This window comes from Melanerpes formicivorus, unplaced genomic scaffold (assembly GCF_026170545.1).
Source record: "Melanerpes formicivorus ecotype bairdi unplaced genomic scaffold, bMelFor1.0.p_v2 SCAF_49, whole genome shotgun sequence".
Classification (NCBI taxonomy): Eukaryota; Metazoa; Chordata; class Aves; order Piciformes; family Picidae; genus Melanerpes; species Melanerpes formicivorus.
In genome coordinates, this window is record NW_027142401.1 from 2,081,573 (window position 1) to 2,099,302 (window position 17,730).

Below are 17,730 nucleotides of genomic sequence, written 5' to 3' on the forward strand. Positions count from 1 at the left end.
TCTCCGGGTAGGGGGCAGCCCTTGCCCCGTTATTGGGGCTTTGCCCGGGGGGACGGGGTCGAGGAGCGCCCAGGTAGCTCGGCTGAGCCTCGCACCTGGCGGAGCAGCGGAAGAAGCGCGGCCAGAGCCCGCCTCCCGCCGTCGTAGGGGCCGCCACGTCGTCGGGCAGCGGTGGGCGGGACGCCGCGGCCGGCTTGGCGGGGCAGGAAAATGGCGGCCGGTATCCGGGAGAAGCAGATAGGTAAGCGGCGTCCCGCCGTCGTCGTTGTTCGGTGCTGCGTCTGCTCTTCTGGGGCTGCAGGGAATAAGGCCAGCCTCACGCTGCAGCGGGGGGCTCCTGCCTGCTTTCCCCCTCGGCCCCCTTTGGAGCCCCGGGGCGGGATGTGGGTGTCTCCGTCTCCTCCGCCGGGGGATTCGCGCCCTCGCACCGGGCTTGGGTCTCCCGGAGCGGGACGGGGTCTCCTCTGGTTTTCCCAGGCGGCCGGTGCGGCGCCGCTCAGCTGCCTTTGCAGCACCAGGGCTCTGAGGGCCTCTGGCCGCAGCTTTTGCCGGGGTGGGCGGCCCCGCCGAGGGGCACGGGGCCTTGCGGCGCGTCCTGCGGGAGCGGCGGTGGTCCCAGGCTCTCGGGGACGTGTCCGCAGGTGCCGCCGAGGAGGGCCGGGAGCCAGCCCGGCACTCAGCGGTGCCCGTCTCCCGTAGGGTGGGGAGGCCGTGGGGAGCAGGTTGTGGTCCCTTCCAACTTCCTTTTTGCCCGTGGCAAGGATCAACTGGAAATAGTTGTCAGTGGTGCGATGATAAAGCTGCTGTGTGATGGTTCTGCTGAGACAGTGCAAGGGCCTCGGAGCATGTGCTCAAGTAAGAAATTGAGAATACCAGATTAACAACTGGAACTGCAGGAGGTTTTCACTGTGGAGAGGGTCCTTCCGTACACATTGCTACGAGTCTGTGATTGATCTGTTCTCTCTCTGATAGGCTTTGTGGAGCCTTGAGCCACTCATTTGAACATACTGCACAGGGCTTGCCAGCTCCATAGTCCTCTACTTGCTGAAGTTTTGATCACTAGCTTGAGCTCTAATCTTGTCACCTGCACTGTGACAACTGCAGTATGTTTATGATGGTGTAGAGGATTTTTTGGTGCTTTTAACATGAAATTACTAAAATGCTCTGTGTAAAAATCTCAGTCTAAGTCTCTGAGTGGACCTTAAATATGTATACAGTATCACAGTGTCACCAAGGTTGGAAGAGACCTCAAAGATCATCAAGTCCAACCTGTCACCACAGACCTCATGATTAGACCATGGCACCAAGTGCCACATCCAGTCCTCTCTTGAACACCTCCAGGGACAGTGACTCCACCACCTCCCTGGGCAGCACATTCCAATGGCTAACGACTCTTCATCTCCTTTTTGTAGCATGTCTACTTTCTTTTGGTCATTTACAATCAATAGTGCTATTTGATGTTCCTTTGCAGCCCTTTTCTTCTCTTTACTTCTGCCCACTGGTCTTGGAGCCCTTATTTCCATAGAAGTTTTTTCTTTTCTGCTGTGTTTCACATTGTTACTTGGTTATTTCAGTCAACTTTTATCACTGCACTTATGTTGTCTTTTGCAAGGAGGTAGAAGGAACAACTGAAAGATACTCAGAAAAGGAAAAAGATCTATTATCATTAGAATAGAATAGACCAGACCAGGTTAGAAGAAACCTTCAAGATCATCGTGTCCAACCTATCAACCAATCCAACCCACCTAAACAACTAACCCATGGCACCAAGCACCCCATCAAGTCTCCTCCTGAACACCTCCAGTGATGGTAACTCCACCACCTCCCTGGGCAGCCCATTCCAATGGGCAATCACTCTCTCTGTATAGAACTTCTTCCTAACATCCAGTCTAAACCTCCCCTGGTGCAGCCTGAGACTGTGTCCTCTTGTTCTGGTACTGGCCGCCTGGGAGAAGAGACCAACCTCTGCCTGTCCACAACCTCCCTTCAGGTAGTTGTAGACAGCAATAAGGTCACCCCTGAGCCTTCTTTTCTCCAGGCTAAGCAACCCCAGCTCCCTCAGCCTCTCCTCATAGGGCTTGTGTTCCAAACCCCTCACCAACTTTGTTGCCCTTCTCTGGACACCTTCCAGCATCTCAACATCTTTCCTAAACTGAGGGGACCAGAACTTGATACAGTACTCAAGGTGTGGCTTAACCAGTGCAGCATACAGGGGGAGATTAGTGTCTGTATTGCCATGTCTGTGCACTATCTGTTGTGACCTTTATCCTGGTTCATAACCAGTCAGAGCATATTATTGTGCAAGCACAATAAAAACCAGCTCCTTGTTCCAGAGAGTGTTCAGTTGAAGTGTAAATGAAATAGCAATATCAATACAAACAAAAGAAGTCCAGGGACTCTATAGTATTAAAAAATAGAAATAGAAAAGTATTAAGCAAGTGGGCAGCTGGGTTCTAGGAAGACCCAGCACTCACTTCTGTGAAGAAGGACTGCAGAAATGTTGGCTGGGCATGGTTGGATGGTGTTGGGAAAGGTATAGCTCAAATGGAGTTGAGGCTTGCAGTGGTTGTCAAGAGCAATGAGAAGGGCTTCTGCTGTGGTATTAGTGGCAAGAACATGAATAAAGAGAAATGTTGGATCATTGCTAAATGGAGCTGGTCAGTTAGAAGTGATGGACACAGAGAAGGCTGAGGTACCCAGTGACTTTGTTAACAAATTCTCCTAGGCCTTTGAGTCACTTTAGAGTCAATTATGGAGTGAATCCTCTTGGAAAATACTTCTCATCACATGAAGGACAAGGCAAGCATGGATTTATGTGTGGTAAATCATGCCTGACCAGCCTGATTATCTTCACCAGTAGAATTACTGGATTCATAGACAGCAGGAGAGCAGAGTATGTCATTCAGCTGGGCTTCAGCAGGCTTTTGACACTGTATTCTTGTGTCTGAGTAAGGATGTTGTGAGCTGCATGGATGAGCAACTAGATAAGTAAACAGGGTTGGATGACCAGGCTCAGCAGGTTGTGATTAATGAGTTGCAGTACACCTGGAGGCTGGTAACAGGTGGAGCACCCCATAGATCAGTGACAGCAAACTAGAAGAATCTGTTAAGTGGCACCTTCACCCTTGAATATGTTCTGGAGTACCTAGATGGGCAAGAGAAATGGGCCAGCAGGGACGGTAGGAAATTCAACAATGAGCAATGTAAATTCCTGTGCCTGTAAAGAGCAAACCCTTTGTAATGTAGAGGTGACAGTGCAGGGGACTAGCAGACTGGAGAGCAGCCTTGCCAAAAAGGCCCGTGAGGGCTCACAGTGCCCAGCAAGCTCAACATGAGCCCACAGTGGGTTTAGCAACATCCTGGGTCATATTTTCAGGAGCACAGCCAGTAGTTCAAGGGGAGCTATTGTGTGTCCCACTGTACTCAGCCCCAGGAAACCACATCTAGAGAATATGTCCCATTTGTGGCTACCAATACAGGAAATGTGTTTGTCAGTTGGAGGGAGTTCAGCAAAGGACTACCAAGATGATCAGGGGCTGGAGCACTGCGAAGTGAGGCTGCAGGACTATGGCTTGTTCTTCCCAGAGAAAAGGCATCTTCAGGAAGGACCTAACAGCAGTTCCCTGGTACCTGTGCGGGGCATTGAGAAGTTGGAGCCAGGTTTCTCTTGGTGATCTATGGCAAGAGGGTGAGGGACAAGAAGTATAAACGGAAACAAGATGTTTAAACTGGGTATTAGGAAAGACTTCTTCACAGTCAGTGCTGCAAGTTGCAGCGTGGTTGTGACATCTCTGTTCCAGGAGACCTGACTGGTTAAAGCCCTGAGCAGCCCTTCTTGGCTTCCCAGCTGTCCATACTTGAGCAGGAGATTGGGCTAGAAATCTCCCAAGGGCCTGGTAAACCACAGGGAACTGCACTGAGTATGTTTACAAGCTTCATTCAGCCCAAGAGTCAGAAGAAAATTGTCTCTGCTGCTCTTCACTTAGGAGCAAACTGGTGTACAGTGCTTTCACTTCTGGAAGCTCTTCCTCTGTGCAAAACTCTGTGATTGATTTTGTTTGTGAGTTTGAAGAGAATAGCACACAAGTTATATTGATGCAAATAGTCTTTTGTTGCTAGTCAAAGATGGGACAACAGCACATAGTCTACTGTTTAATCAGATAAATGAGGAAGGACTCACTGTAAGTTAGAGGTATGTGAAGGGGAGTTTGTTGGAGTGAGGAGGGGGACAGCCTCTTCTCATTGGTGGCAAACAACAGGACAGGAGGAAATGGTTTCAAGCTTTGCAGGGTAGGTTCAGGCTGGATGCTAGGAGATAACTTCTTCACAGAGAGGGTTATCAGACATTGTAATGGTCTGCCCAGGGCAGTGGTGGGGTCACAGTGGAGGGGTTCAAGCAGTGTGTGGAGCTGGCACTTAGGGACATGACTTAGTGATGACCCTTCAGTGCTTGGTTGAAAGTTGGACTGGGTGATCTTTGAGGTCTGTGATTCTGTGAAGGAATCTTCCTTGGTTACTCTGTAAAGTGGGAATTTAAGTGAATGCTTATTGCTGTTTCTGGTGTATTTTTTTACCTCTTAGGGCAGTGGTTTCTTCCTCAACATGTTTCAAAGTGTCTATCAGTTTTATTCAGGTGTGTTACTTGTAATGTTACTCCTATCGGGTAGGAAAAGCAGATCAGGGCTATAAAGCAAACTGGTTCCCAGTGTACAGAACACAGCTTTAGAAGATATTGAAATTCGTGTTTAAGGCAAACTCTCTGTATAACTAAGGAGAGATTCTTGCCTTGTGTTTTAGGACTTGGTTCTTCTCCTTTTGCAGTGTTTCCCAGAGCCTGTAAATTCTAGTTAATGCATGCCCCTTGACATTCAGAGCTGCATGATAATAATGAAAGCATGACTTGTTGCATTTATATTTTATGATGGTTTTTCTCTCCACTGGAATGTGTAATCAAATCCTGTTAATGTGTTTAATCTCTGTTGTTGCAGTATAAAAAGAGCAAAGCATTATTCTGCTTTATTTTCCAGTGGCTCTGAAACGTATGCTGAACTTCAATGTTCCTCCTGTTAAAAACAGCACAGGAGAGCCAGTATGGAAGGTAAGAACTATGTGACTCAAGCATAGGAGAATTGTGTAGTGTTCAGAAACATTCAGACTTTCAAATTTTAACTAACTTCAGTGTCTTCTCTGTATTATCAACCTCTACAAAATAATTTTATCTGAATATGCAGAATTTAGTGTCAGAATAACTCAGGAAAATTTGTGTTTGAGATACTAGCTGCTTGAAGATCCAGTGGCTGATTCTTTAGGCAGTATTTTATTGAGTATCATAGTATCATTCAGGGTTGGAAGGGACCACAAGGATCATCTAGTTCCAACCCCCCTGCCATGGGCAGGGACACCCCACACTAGATCAGGCTGGACAGAGCCTCATCCAGCTTGCTCTTAAACACCTCCAGGGATGGAGCTTCAACCACCTCCCTGGACAACCCATTCCAGGGCTTCACCACTCTCATGGTGAAAAACTTCCTCCTCAAATCCAGCCTGAATCTCCCCACTTCCAGATTCATTCTATTCCCCCTAGTCCTATCACTACCCGAGATCCTGAGAAGTCCCTCCCCAGCCTTCTTGTAGGCCCCCTTCAGATCCTGGAAGGCCACAATTAGGTCACTTCGGAGCCTTCTCTTCTCTGAACAGCCCCAGCTCTCTCAGTCTGTCCTCATAGGAGAGGTGCTCCAGCCCTCTGATCATCTCTGAGAAAGTGGAGAATATTTTAAATATGTACTTAGATCTGCCCAGTACCTTTTGACAAGAACTTGCACGGTACCTTGCAAGTGAACTCAGTCAGAAAGAAGCCCATAGGAAGGGAAGAACCATTAATAGCCTTATATTTAGAGCAAGCTGAGCTCAGGTTACCCTTAGGAGTATTAAAAAGTAAGTAACTTGTAATTAATGAGAAATTTTTACTACTGCAAAGCATGTATTCCCTCTTCATCTTTTTTTCACTACTTCCTTCTTTTTCCATTTCTTTCTGCATCTCTCTTTGTTCCCTTCCCAATTCAGTCAGAGAAATTCTGCCTGGACTAATAAATTGCTGACAGCAGATTCCCCTTTGACTGATGTCTTTCAGGAGGTGAAAGGCATGGTTTTTTTTTTCCCCCCTTTATCACTGAGTTTCTCTTTGTTCCTTTTAAAAATGTATTTATTAGTAAGCACAAATGGAAGTCTGTGACAGATTAATGATTTATTATAAATTGATAAATGTTTCACCTTTTCAGGTTAAGATAGTGGTTCCTTAAGCCTGAATTTTTGTATCCAGTGTATCCTCAAACTGCAGCAGGGTAGGTTTAGGCAAAACTTTTTCACAGGAAGAGTGGTCAGACATTGGAATAGGTTGCCCAGGGAGGTGGTTGAGTCACCAATCCTGGATGTGTTTAAAGGTCATTTAGGATGGCATGGCATGGCATGGCATGGAATGGAATGGAATAGAATAGAATAGAATAGACCAGACCAGACCAGACCAGACCAGACCTGGTTGGAAGAGACCTTTAAGATCATCACATACAACCTATCATCCAACACCACCTAATCAACTACACCATGCAACCAAGCACCCTATCAAGTCTCCTTCTGAACAGCTCCAATGTGATGCTTGGGGTTATGGTTTAGGGGTGAAGTTTGTAGAGTAGGGTTAATGTTTGGACTTGATGGTCCCAAGGGTCTTTTCCAACCTGAATGCTTCTGTGATGCTGTGTTCTACAGTATGCACTTTTTACAGCACTTTATGTGTATCTATTTCAGGTTCTCATTTATGACAGATTTGGCCAAGATATAATCTCACCTTTGCTGTCAGTGAAAGAGCTGAGAGATATGGGGATCACTTTGCATCTGTAAGTATTTTTACTGTTTGTTGTTCTTTTTCTGAAAAGAACTTATTTGGTATTCCCTGAAACTGTGAACAAAACAATGAAAATCATTCAATGAATAGCTACTGAAATAAAGATTATACCCTGACTTCTTCCTAAAATCAGATAGTGTTATTCAGAATCAGGGAGTGGAGAGACAATTCCAAACACTGTTCAGTACAATTTCTTACTGAGTCTAGGAGGCTCCTGTTAAAAAATACAAACTATCCAATAGGTGGTTTTTGAGGAATCTGTCTGTGCAAGTCCCTCTGTATTCATGTGTGTTAAAATTATTTTGGACAAACTATTACATGAGACTGCGCATATGCTCTGCCTGTCCTCCTATCTGTAGAATTTGTCACTTGTCAAGAATAAGGAGTTTCCCTTTCTCAGGTATTATTGAGCTCATTGCCATTCCATGGCTGTGGTAATAGTGGTGGAGAAACTTTGAATAGAATAGAATAAACCAGGTTGGAAGAGACCTTCAAGATCATCTCATCCAACCCATCAACCAATCCAACCCACCTAAACAACTAACCCATGGCACCAAGCACCCCAGCAAGTCTCCTCCTGAACACCTCCAGTGATGGTGACTCCACCACCTCCCCGGGCAGCCCATTCCAATGGGCAATCACTCTCTCTGTATGGAACTTCTTCCTAACATCCAGCCTAAACCTCCCCTGGCACAGCCTGAGACTGTGTCCTCTTGTTCTGGTACTGGCTGCCTGGGAGAAGAGACCAACCTCTGCCTGTCTACAACCTCCCTTCAGGTAGTTGTAGAGAGCAATAAGGTCACCCCTGAGTCTCCTCTTCTCCAGGCTAAGCAGCCCCAGCTCCCTCAGTCTCTCCTCATAGGGCTTGTGTTCCAAACCCCTCACCAACTTTGTTGCCCTTCTCTGGACACGCTCCAGCAAGTCAACCTCCTTCCTAAACTGAGGGGCCCGGAACTGGACACAGTACTCGAGGTGTGGCTTAACCAGTGCAGTGTACAGGGGCAGAATGACCTCTCTGCTGCTGCTGGCCACACTATTTCTGATGCAGACCAGGATGCCATTGGCCCTCTTGTCTGCCTGGGCACACTGCAGGCTCATGTTCATCCTACCATCAACCAGCACCCCCAGGTCCCTCTCTACCTGGCCACTCTCCAGCCACTCTGACCCCAGCCTGTAGCTCTGCCTGGGGTTGTTGTGGCCGATGTGCAGAACCCAGCAAAAAAAAAACCCGGAAGGAATTAAACATGTCTGCACAAACAAGTAGTTTCTTTAACTTTCATAACTTTACACATACCAGAGGAGGAACACATTGGAGATGTACTTTTCATTTCTTTCAGGCTTTTGCATTCAGACCGGGATTCTATTCCGGATGTTCCAGCTATTTACTTTGTGATGCCAACAGAAGAAAACATTGACAGAATGTGCCAGGTAACTTGCATGCTAAGTATTTCACATCAGCAAACACAACAGAATGTATGTGTGTGTGTATCCAATTCTTGTGTGTGTCTGAAACACCCTTTGCTTGCTTCTTTTTATATACTGGCAGATATTTGTCACAAAAACCCTACCCAAAATTTTTACATGCAAAACTTCCACTTGCCAGGAAGTAGAAGGGTAAACTCTGCCCTGGCAGGAGGGTTGGACTAGATCATCTTTTGAGGTCCCTTCCAGCCCCTAATGTTCTGTGATACATGATATGTCTGCTGTGTTTCTGGGAGGGAGTTTTGGGAGTGAAAAAAACAAGAGGCAGTGGGCACAAACCAAAATATAGGCTGAACACTGGAATACATTGCCTGGAGAACTCATGGAGTCTCCATCCTTGGAGGTGTTCAAAGCCCAGCTGGACGCAGTCCTGCTCTACTCAACTCCTCTTTGAGCAGGTTGACTAACCTCAGCTTTTCACAATCTTCTGGGAGGAATTGATATCTTCACCAAAGGGAGGAAAAAGAGTAAAGGGTGATTCATGGTCTGGTGTGGAGTTGTAGCTGCTGTCTGATAGCTTCAATTGGATTTCCTGGGTTTTGCAGTTCTCTGTTAGGTTGGTTATATCTGCAGTCCAAGCCCTGTGTGCAGGCTTGTATTGGAGAGATGGCTAAGCACTTCTGAAAATGTAGTTTGACTGAATAATTGGAACATCATACAGTAAAAGTAGGAATTGTTTTTTAATCATTCAGGAGTATAGTAGTACTTATTCAAGAAAAAAACTTGTAGGTTTTCCTTCCTTTCAGGATCTTCGAAACCAGCTTTATGAATCTTACTATTTAAACTTCATTTCTGCCATTTCAAGAAGTAAACTGGAAGACATTGCAAATGCTGCCATAGGTGCTAATGCAGTAACCCAAGTGGCTAAGGTAAGAAAAATCCCTCAGTCTCTAATGCTGATCTCCTCAATGCAGATTAGTGCTGTACTTAAGATCAGAAATCCCAAGTGCTGCAAAACCTTTGTGCACAATGATGGTTTCAGAGCATTCTCAATCAGTGCATCCAGTTCCTATATAATGGAATGGAATTTTAGCTCCTAAAACCAGGAAAAGTACAGTATGAGTGCAGTTGTCATTGTAGAGGTGGATGTTTCATACATACACAGTTACTCAGTGCACTCCTACATATTAATGACTTAAAGGCAAGTGTCAGGTGTGTACTCTCTTATTTTTGTTAAATCTCTGTGCCCAAATCTGCAAATTTATCATTCTTTTCACATAATCTTAAACACATTCACCTTTTTCTCACTCCTGATGGGGAGTACCACTGGCACAAGAGAAAGAAAATGCTGTGAAATGAAAACTGTTGGTATTGTTTAAGCCCGAGGTCTTCAGCAGGAGTAAATTGACCAACAGCACTGTGGACTAACCTTCTTAAATCTGTTTTTCTGTTGTGATGTCCCTTTAACAGTGTAGGCTATAGATTTTACACAGAGAGAGTGATTGCCCATTGAAATGGGCTGCCTGGGGAGGTGGTGGAGTCGCCGTCACTGGAGGTGTTCAGGAGGAGACTTGACAGGGTGCTTGGTTACATGGGTTAGTTGATTGGGTGGTGTTGGGTGATAGGTTGGACACGATGATCTTGAAGGTCTCTTCCAACCTGGTTTATTCTATTCTATTCTATTCTATTCTATTCTATTCTATTCTATTCTATTCTATTCTATTCTATTCTATTCTATTCTATGTTTACTTTTTTTTTCCTGAATGCACAGGCATGTTACAGAAAAATTAGAATCCATGAGCTATAACCTCTCCTTGTGTAGGTACTTCCCTCTTTCCTATCTACAGATGGGCAGAATCCAAGGGCATGAGATTGAACACATCCAAGTGCCGGGTTCTGCACATCGGCCACAACAACCCCATGCAGTGCTACAGGCTGGGGTCAGAGTGGCTGGAGAGCAGCCAGGCAGAGAGGGAACTGGGGGTGCTGGTTGATGGTAGGCTGAGCATGAGCCTGCAGTGTGCCCAGGCGGCCAGGAGGGCCAATGGCATCCTGGCCTGCATTAAGAACAGCCAGCAGGAGCAGGGAGGTCATTGTGCCCCTGTACTCTGCACTGGTTAGGCCACACCTCGAGTACTGTGTTCAGTTCTGGGCCCCTCAGTTTAGGAAGGAGGTTGACTTGCTGGAGCATGTCCAGAGAAGGGCAACAAAGTTGGTGAGGGGCTTGGAACACAAGCCCTATGAGGAGAGACTGAGGGAGCTGAGGTTGCTTAGCCTGGAGAAGAGGAGACTCAGGGGTGACCTTATTGCTCTCTACAACTACCTGAAGGGAGGTTGTAGACAGGCAGAGGTTGGTCTCTTCTCCCAGGCAGCCAGTACCAGAACAAGAGGACACAGTCTCAGGCTGCGCCAGGAGAGGTTCAGGCTGGAGGTCAGGAGGAAGTTTTACACAGAGAGAGTGATTGCCCCTTGGAATGGGCTGCCTGGGGAGGTGGTGGAGTCACCATCACTGGAGGTGTTCAGGAGGAGACTTGATGGGGTGCTTGGTTGCATGGTTTAGTTGATTAGGTGGTGTTGGATGATAGGTTGGACACGATGATCTTGAAGGTCTCTTCCAACCTGGTCTGGTCTATTCTATTCTAATTTCCTGTCTGAGAGCTCAGCACTGTTTGTGTTGTAGCCCTTTGTACTAACAAAAAAAACAAACTTACAATTTTATGATGCCCTCCATATGTTTTGGTTTTTTCCAGTGATGATTTGCTACTAATAATTTGTCCACATCAATATTTGCAGTTGGACTGGTTTAGCAATTTTCAGGTGCTCTCATGTTTTGTGTTTGGTGCCATGGTCTAGTCATGAGGTCTGTGGAGACAGGTTGGACTCGATGATCCTCGAGGTCTCTTCCAACCTTAGTGATACTGTGTTGGTGCTCAATCCTTACACAGGCTTTTAAGCTCCTACATTGTATCCTGCATTTCTTTGTTTTCATTGGCAGTTCTGTAAAAGGTCAAAAAGAAGCAGTGATAAATGGGGGGTGGGGGTTATGCTTCCTTTTGGACTGTTTTGACCATTATTCCTTGTTTTCCAGGTGTTTGATCAGTATCTTAATTTTATTACTTTAGAGGATGACATGTTTGTGTTGTGTAACCAAAACAAAGAACTTGTTTCGTATCGTGGTAAGTAAAATTGGTGTGAAAATTGTATTGGAATGTCTGCAGTTGAAATGTACCTTTGAAGCTGTCACCAATACCAAGCAATGGGTTTAAAGACCTTGGAGTCCTAGTAGACAGAAAGTTCTTCATGGGACAGCAATGTGCCCTTGTGGCCAAGAGAGCCAATGGTATCCCAGGGAGCATCAAGAAAAATGTGTTCAGCAGGTCTAGGGAGGTTCTTCTCTCTGTCTACTCTGCCCTAGTGAGACCACACCTGGAGTATTGTGTCCAATTTTGGGCTCCCCCGTTCAAGAGAGACAGGGGTCTGTTGTAGAGTCCAATGGAGAGCCACAAGGATGATTAAGGGACTTGAGCATCTTCCCTATGTAGAGAGACTGAGAGATCTGGGGCTGTTTAGTCTTGAGAAGACTGAGAGAGGATCTGATCAATGTCTATAAATATCTGAGGGGTGGGTGTCAAGTGGAGGGGGCCAATCTCTTTTCAGTGGTGTGCAGTAATAAGACCAGGAACAACAGGTACAAACTTGAACATAGAAGATTTCACCTCAACATGAGGAGAAACTTCTTTCCTGTGAGGGTGATGGAGCACTGGAACAGGCTGCCCAGAGAGGTTGTGGAGTCTCCTTCTCTGGAGACTTTCAAAACCTGCCTGGATGCATTCCTATGAGGACAGACTGAAGGAGTTGGGGCTGTTCAGTCTGGAGAAGAGAAGGCTCTGAGGTGACCTAATTGTGGCCTTCCAGTATCTGAAGGGGGCCTACAGGAAGGCTGGGGAGGGACTTCTCAGGATCTCAGGTAGTGCTAGGACTAGGGGGAATGGAATGAAGCTGGAGGTGGGGAGATTCAGGCTGGATGTGAGGAGGAAGTTCTTCACCATGAGAGTGGTGAAGCCCTGGAATGGGTTGTCCAGGGAGGTGGTCGGGGCCCCGTCCCTGGAGGTGTTTAAGCCCAGGCTGGGTGAGGCTCTGGTCAGGCTGATCTAGTGTGGGGTGTCCCTGCCCATGGCAGGGGGGTTGGAACGAGATGGTCCTTGTGGTCCCTTCCAACCCTGACTGATACTATGATACTATGATTCCTGTGTGGGCTGCCCTAAGTGATCCTACTTTGGCAGGGAGGTTGGACTTGATGATCTCTGGTGTTCTTTGATTCTGTTTTGCTTTTATCTGCTCAGATTCAGGATAATCTGTTAGAAGTGTAGTTTAAAGTCATGAAGGTAGCAGTTCTTAGATAATAAATTCATCACCTTTACTACTCAGCTGTTGTAATATTGAAAAGTAATTATGTGTTTTAAAACAAATTTAGTAAAGCAAAACTTCAGTATAGGCAAATATGGCCAGTAGAGCTTTTTTTACATGGAATAATACAGAAAAACCCCCAGTATTGTTGACACACACAGACACTGAGTGGCTGCTGTGATTAGCACCACTTTTTAGTCACAAGCCCTCCTGCAGTTCTGAAGGCATTAAGTATTTTGTTTGAATGGTCAGTCCTGAAATTAAAATATGTCTTGTCAGAGAGAACTGGAAAGGATTGTATCATAGTGTCATAGTATCTGTCAGGGTTGGAAGGGACCACAAGGATCATCTAGTTCCAACCCCCCTGCCATGGGCAGGGACACCCCACACTAGATCAGGCTGGACAGAGCCTCATCCAGCCTGCTCTTAAACACCTCCAGGGACAGGGCCTCGACCACCTCCCTGGACAACCCATTCCAGGGCTTCACCACTCTCATGGTGAAGAACTTCCTCCTCACATCCAGCCTGAATCTCCCCACCTCCAGCTTCATTCCATTCCCCCTAGTCCTATCACTACCTGAGATCCTGAGAAGTCCCTCCCCAGCCTTCCTGTAGGCCCCCTTCAGATACTGGAAGGCCACAATTAGGTCACCTCGGAGCCTTCTCTTCTCCAGACTGAACAGCCCCAGCTCCTTCGGTCTGTAGTGTCTGTAGTGTAGTGTTGGACCTTGCAAAATAAGCACAAATTGAGTTCTCCCAATTTTTGTCCTAAAAAAAAGAAAGGAACAAAAAAAAAAAAGGGGGGAAACTAAAGGATGTAGTAAGAGGGGCATTTCATGCTTTCATTTCTTCCACAACAAAAGCACTGACTATTAAGAGCCATTAGGTAAGCAGGGCTTTGCTTTCTCAGTATTGAAGTGGCATAAACTTCTTTATTCTTCAATCTTTTCCACCCTGTTTTAGCCATTAACAGACCAGATATAACAGACACAGAAATGGAAACTATAATGGACACTATTGTTGATAGTCTCTTCTGTTTCTTTGTTACACTTGGTAAGTTGTCTGATTCTATTGTATTTTCTCTTCCTTCCAGAAAAGTTCCATATTCAGTAACTAGAAGTTTAGAGATTTCATAAAACAAAGAGAGAATTAGGTCTGTGAGGGAAATCTTGGTAGTTCATGGAGTGGGTTAATGATCCTGCACAAGTTGTTGCTATAGATCACTGCAAGAGGCAATAAAGGCTGTCCTCCCTGGGAACTGAGCTTTAGTCTTGAGTATCAATGGGAGAACAATACTGTAATGGGAAAGTTTGCATTCAGTGTATTTAGAAATCCTACTATGCAATGAACACCAGTAGTGCTTTGAGTTTGGATTTGTGGCTCTCAAAAATACATCCCACAGATGAAGAAGGGGAAAAAAAAGACCCTCACACAAACCCTGCAAAGATCTAGCTGAAACAACTGAAGAAATAGAAATTTACTTCTTTTATTGTGAGTTTTCTTGGTGCTTAGGTTGTCACCAAAGTCAGTCACTCTGAGAGTATTCCTACAAGGGGAGTTGGGGATTGCTATGCAGCAGTTGTTCAAGAAGGATTTCCTTGGGCCTGTTGAGTTTTGTCAAGTGTTAGTGTGATAAAAATTTAATCTCTTTTATACTCAGTCACTTCAGCTCTGTGGTATTGGAATTTGCATCTTTGTACAGATAAGCAAGGAACAGTAGCTGAAGCTTTTGAAACCTGCAAGCTCTCTTTGTAGTGTACACTATACCCAAATTCCTTTAGGAGGCATTCATCTAATTGTGTAAAACTGTAATATTTCTGCTTCATATTTTCTGTTACATAGATGAAGACTGCAAGAGACAACTGTAGCATGTTTTGTATTGTCTCCTTGAAAGAATTCTTCTTAGAATGTCAGTAACAAATTGTTTTGTGATAAGCATGCTAACATATTATCTGAAAATCATCATGCAAGTAGAAGTCAATGTGTCTTTTATTAGGGGCTATTCCTATAATCAGATGCTCAAGAGGAACTGCAGCTGAAATGGTGGCAGTGGTAAGAAAGTATTTTCTAATGAAGTGCTGTTGTTTTGAAACTTTCCTAACACACTGCTTGCTTTTCTCAGTACTAGGCAGAGATAGTATCACAGTATCAGTCAGGGTTGGAAGGGACCACAGGGATCATCTAGCTCCAACCCCCCTGCCATGGGCAGGGACACCCCACTCTAGAGCAGGCTGGCTCGTGTCATTGTTGCTTTTACCTGATGAAGGAAATAGAACTAGAAAGGAGATCCACCACTTTTCTGTTCTGATTTCAGTTGCATGGAACTCACCTCTGGGAATTGTAATATTAATGGAATCAGCTGATGAGAAACTTAAACATGAATGATCATTCCTAATCTAGAGTTTATCAAGATTGTTGTTTTAAACTGTTAAGCTCTATCTACACAGTTTTTAAAGTGGCTACCTGGCCTGGATTTTACTGTGTGTCTTAATTTTCCCCTGTCTTACTGGGAAACCCTGTAAAAACAAGTCATTTTCACTATAGCAGACTAAACTGACACTGAGCTTGATTATCATGTAGGGATGAAATTGACAAGTTAAATCACAATGCAAAATCGTGGCCCTTCTCTGGACACGTTCCAGCACGTCCATATCCCTCTTGTAATAGGGGCTCCAGAACTGGCGGCAGTACTCCAGGTGGGGTCTCACCAGAGCTGAGTAGAGGGGGAGGATCACCTCCCTTGACCTGCTAGCCACACTTCTCCTGATGCAGCCCAGGATCTGATTGGCTTGGCGGGCTGCAAGTGCACACTGAGAGCTCATGTTGAGCTTCTTGTCCACCAGCACCCCCAAGTCTCTCTCCTCAGGGCTGCTTTCCAGCCAGTCACTGCCCAGCCTGGATTTGTGCCTGGGATTGCCTCAACCCAGATGCAGGACCCTGCACTTGCTCTTATTGAACCTCCTGAGGTTGGCTTGTGCCCACCTCTCCAGCCTGTCAAGGTCCCTCTGGATGGCCTCCCTTCCCTCCAGCTTGTCTCCTGCACCACACAGCTTGGTGTCATCAGCAAACTTGCTGAGGGTGCACTCAATGCCACTGTCCATGGCACCCACAAAGATGTTGAACAAGACAGGTCCCAGGACTGATCCCTGAGGGACTCTGCTTGTCACTGGCCTCCACTGGGACATGGACCCATTGACAGCCCTTGACAGATTTATGAGGTATATGTGGAATGGAATGGAAGGAAAACCTCACTGGTCAATTCAGAGTCATCTGAACTGTCTGCACCTCCCTGCAGGTGTGGCATTTTACTCTGCACCTCCAGCTGGCTACACAAGAATTAGTGGTGACCTTGGTCTGCACACCAGTCCTTGGTACCAACCAGAAACATTGAGTTATCACTGCTAGAAGCAGACATTGCTGCTACTTTCAGAAAGGGCAGTTCTTAAGAGAGACTGAGCTGAAAAGTAAAGTCATTGAACAGAATTAGTTCTGTTCTGACCCAAATCAGGACATTAGTGAAACCTTCATATTGATCAAACCTGAGCATATTGAGGGTAATCTTAAGGTTAGGAAACACTTAGCATGGCAGTGCCTAACAGCCCTGTTTGCTGCTCCTGCCATGCTTCACTCATGGTGTTTCTTAACTGATGTTTTCTCTTTGGATATCTAGGGAGAGGGTGCTAATTGTCTGGATAGAGATTATTGGACATAATGGAAACATCTACTGTGTAATCCAGAAAGTAGAAGGGAGAAAGTAGAATAAAGAGATTCCTTTCTCTCCTGTGTGCAGTGGACTTGACTTCCTACAGCTGAGACAATTATAAACTATAAAACCAGCACAATAAGGCTGTAAATATTGAGCATTTGGGGAGTAAGGAACCATTGTGTTGTTAAAAGCTGTTTTGTTTTTTGCCTCCCCTCAGAAGTTAGATAAGAAGCTCAGAGAGAATCTGAGAGATGCCAGAAACAGTCTTTTTACAGGTGACACACTGGGAGCTGGCCAGTTCAGGTATGGTGTTACTAATAGCTGTGTATTTTTATTTTGCATATTTCAGTTGTTTGCAATAGATTATTAGGATGTCACCACTGTGCTTCAGATTGTATTGGCAAGAATTTGGTTCAAACTCCATTAAAAAAAAAACCTACATACTCCTAAGGCAGTTTTCCAGTCTCTCAGTAACCACTTTGAAATCTTCTGTGGCTAGTAAGTGAGCTGTCCTAGCACAGTGAGACAACAAAAGAGTTAACGAAGTAGGTAATTTTGTTCCCATAACCTGTTTGCAGGACCATGATGTGCAGTTGGATATCTCAACATGCCTGTTAGTGGTCTTTAATACACTAGAAACAATGAAATGCTCATTTTCTCACTTGTGAGGGGTGTTATCAGTTATAGTTATGTCAAAAGCAAGTGTTTCTCAGCTGATCCATGTATTAACCAGAAGAGAACTGCTTGGATAGTTTAGTAGTTAAGGACTGTTAGTCATGACCATTTGAATCCTTTGAGGGGAGAAAAGACATTGCAGATGCTTGCCTCCTGTGTGCACCATTTCCCTCCAGACAGGCTGCCTTTGGAAAGTGTATTAGAGGAGTTCAGGCTGTGCATGAAGAGGTGGGGAGATGTATTGGGATGACTGTAACTGAAGAAAACAGTGATGATCTCATAACTGGGTATAAAATAGTCATCATGTTTTTGTCTCAAATTTAAGAGCAGCACTTAGATAAAAGACCCCAAAAACATCAGGAGTGGCAAAATGGTGAGTGGAAGGTTATTAGGATAGACAACAGCTGTGAAATACCAGTCCCATCATTTTCATGGGACCTGGATTACAGCCACTGTTTCCCCTTCAGAGGGGGCTTGGCTTGTTTGTCTCATAGTATAGCATCATTAGCTTCAGAAAATCAAAGTTTGAGGAAAAGGAAATACAGGAACTTTAATTTACTAAATCAGGTCTTCAGTTTGGTTTTCAGAATCAGGTGACCAAGGCTCTTCAGGTTAAATATCT

The 17,730-nt window shown here is 45.3% G+C and overlaps 1 protein-coding gene across 2 annotated transcripts in view; it reads left to right on the forward strand.

Annotated features, from left to right (window-relative positions):
* The first annotated feature begins 151 nt into the window (after positions 1-151).
* SCFD1 (sec1 family domain containing 1) overlaps positions 152-17,730 on the forward strand; it is a 56,064-nt gene continuing 38,485 nt past the window's right edge. For both annotated transcript variants that reach the window (XM_068160311.1, XM_068160312.1), the window contains exons 1-9: positions 152-241; positions 5,028-5,098; positions 6,802-6,890; positions 8,236-8,326; positions 9,127-9,249; positions 11,409-11,496; positions 13,691-13,780; positions 14,724-14,779; positions 16,651-16,736. In XM_068160311.1, the coding sequence (XP_068016412.1) occupies positions 211-241; positions 5,028-5,098; positions 6,802-6,890; positions 8,236-8,326; positions 9,127-9,249; positions 11,409-11,496; positions 13,691-13,780; positions 14,724-14,779; positions 16,651-16,736 (725 nt within the window). In that variant the 5' untranslated portion in view covers positions 152-210. The remainder of the gene's footprint in view (positions 242-5,027; positions 5,099-6,801; positions 6,891-8,235; positions 8,327-9,126; positions 9,250-11,408; positions 11,497-13,690; positions 13,781-14,723; positions 14,780-16,650; positions 16,737-17,730) is intronic.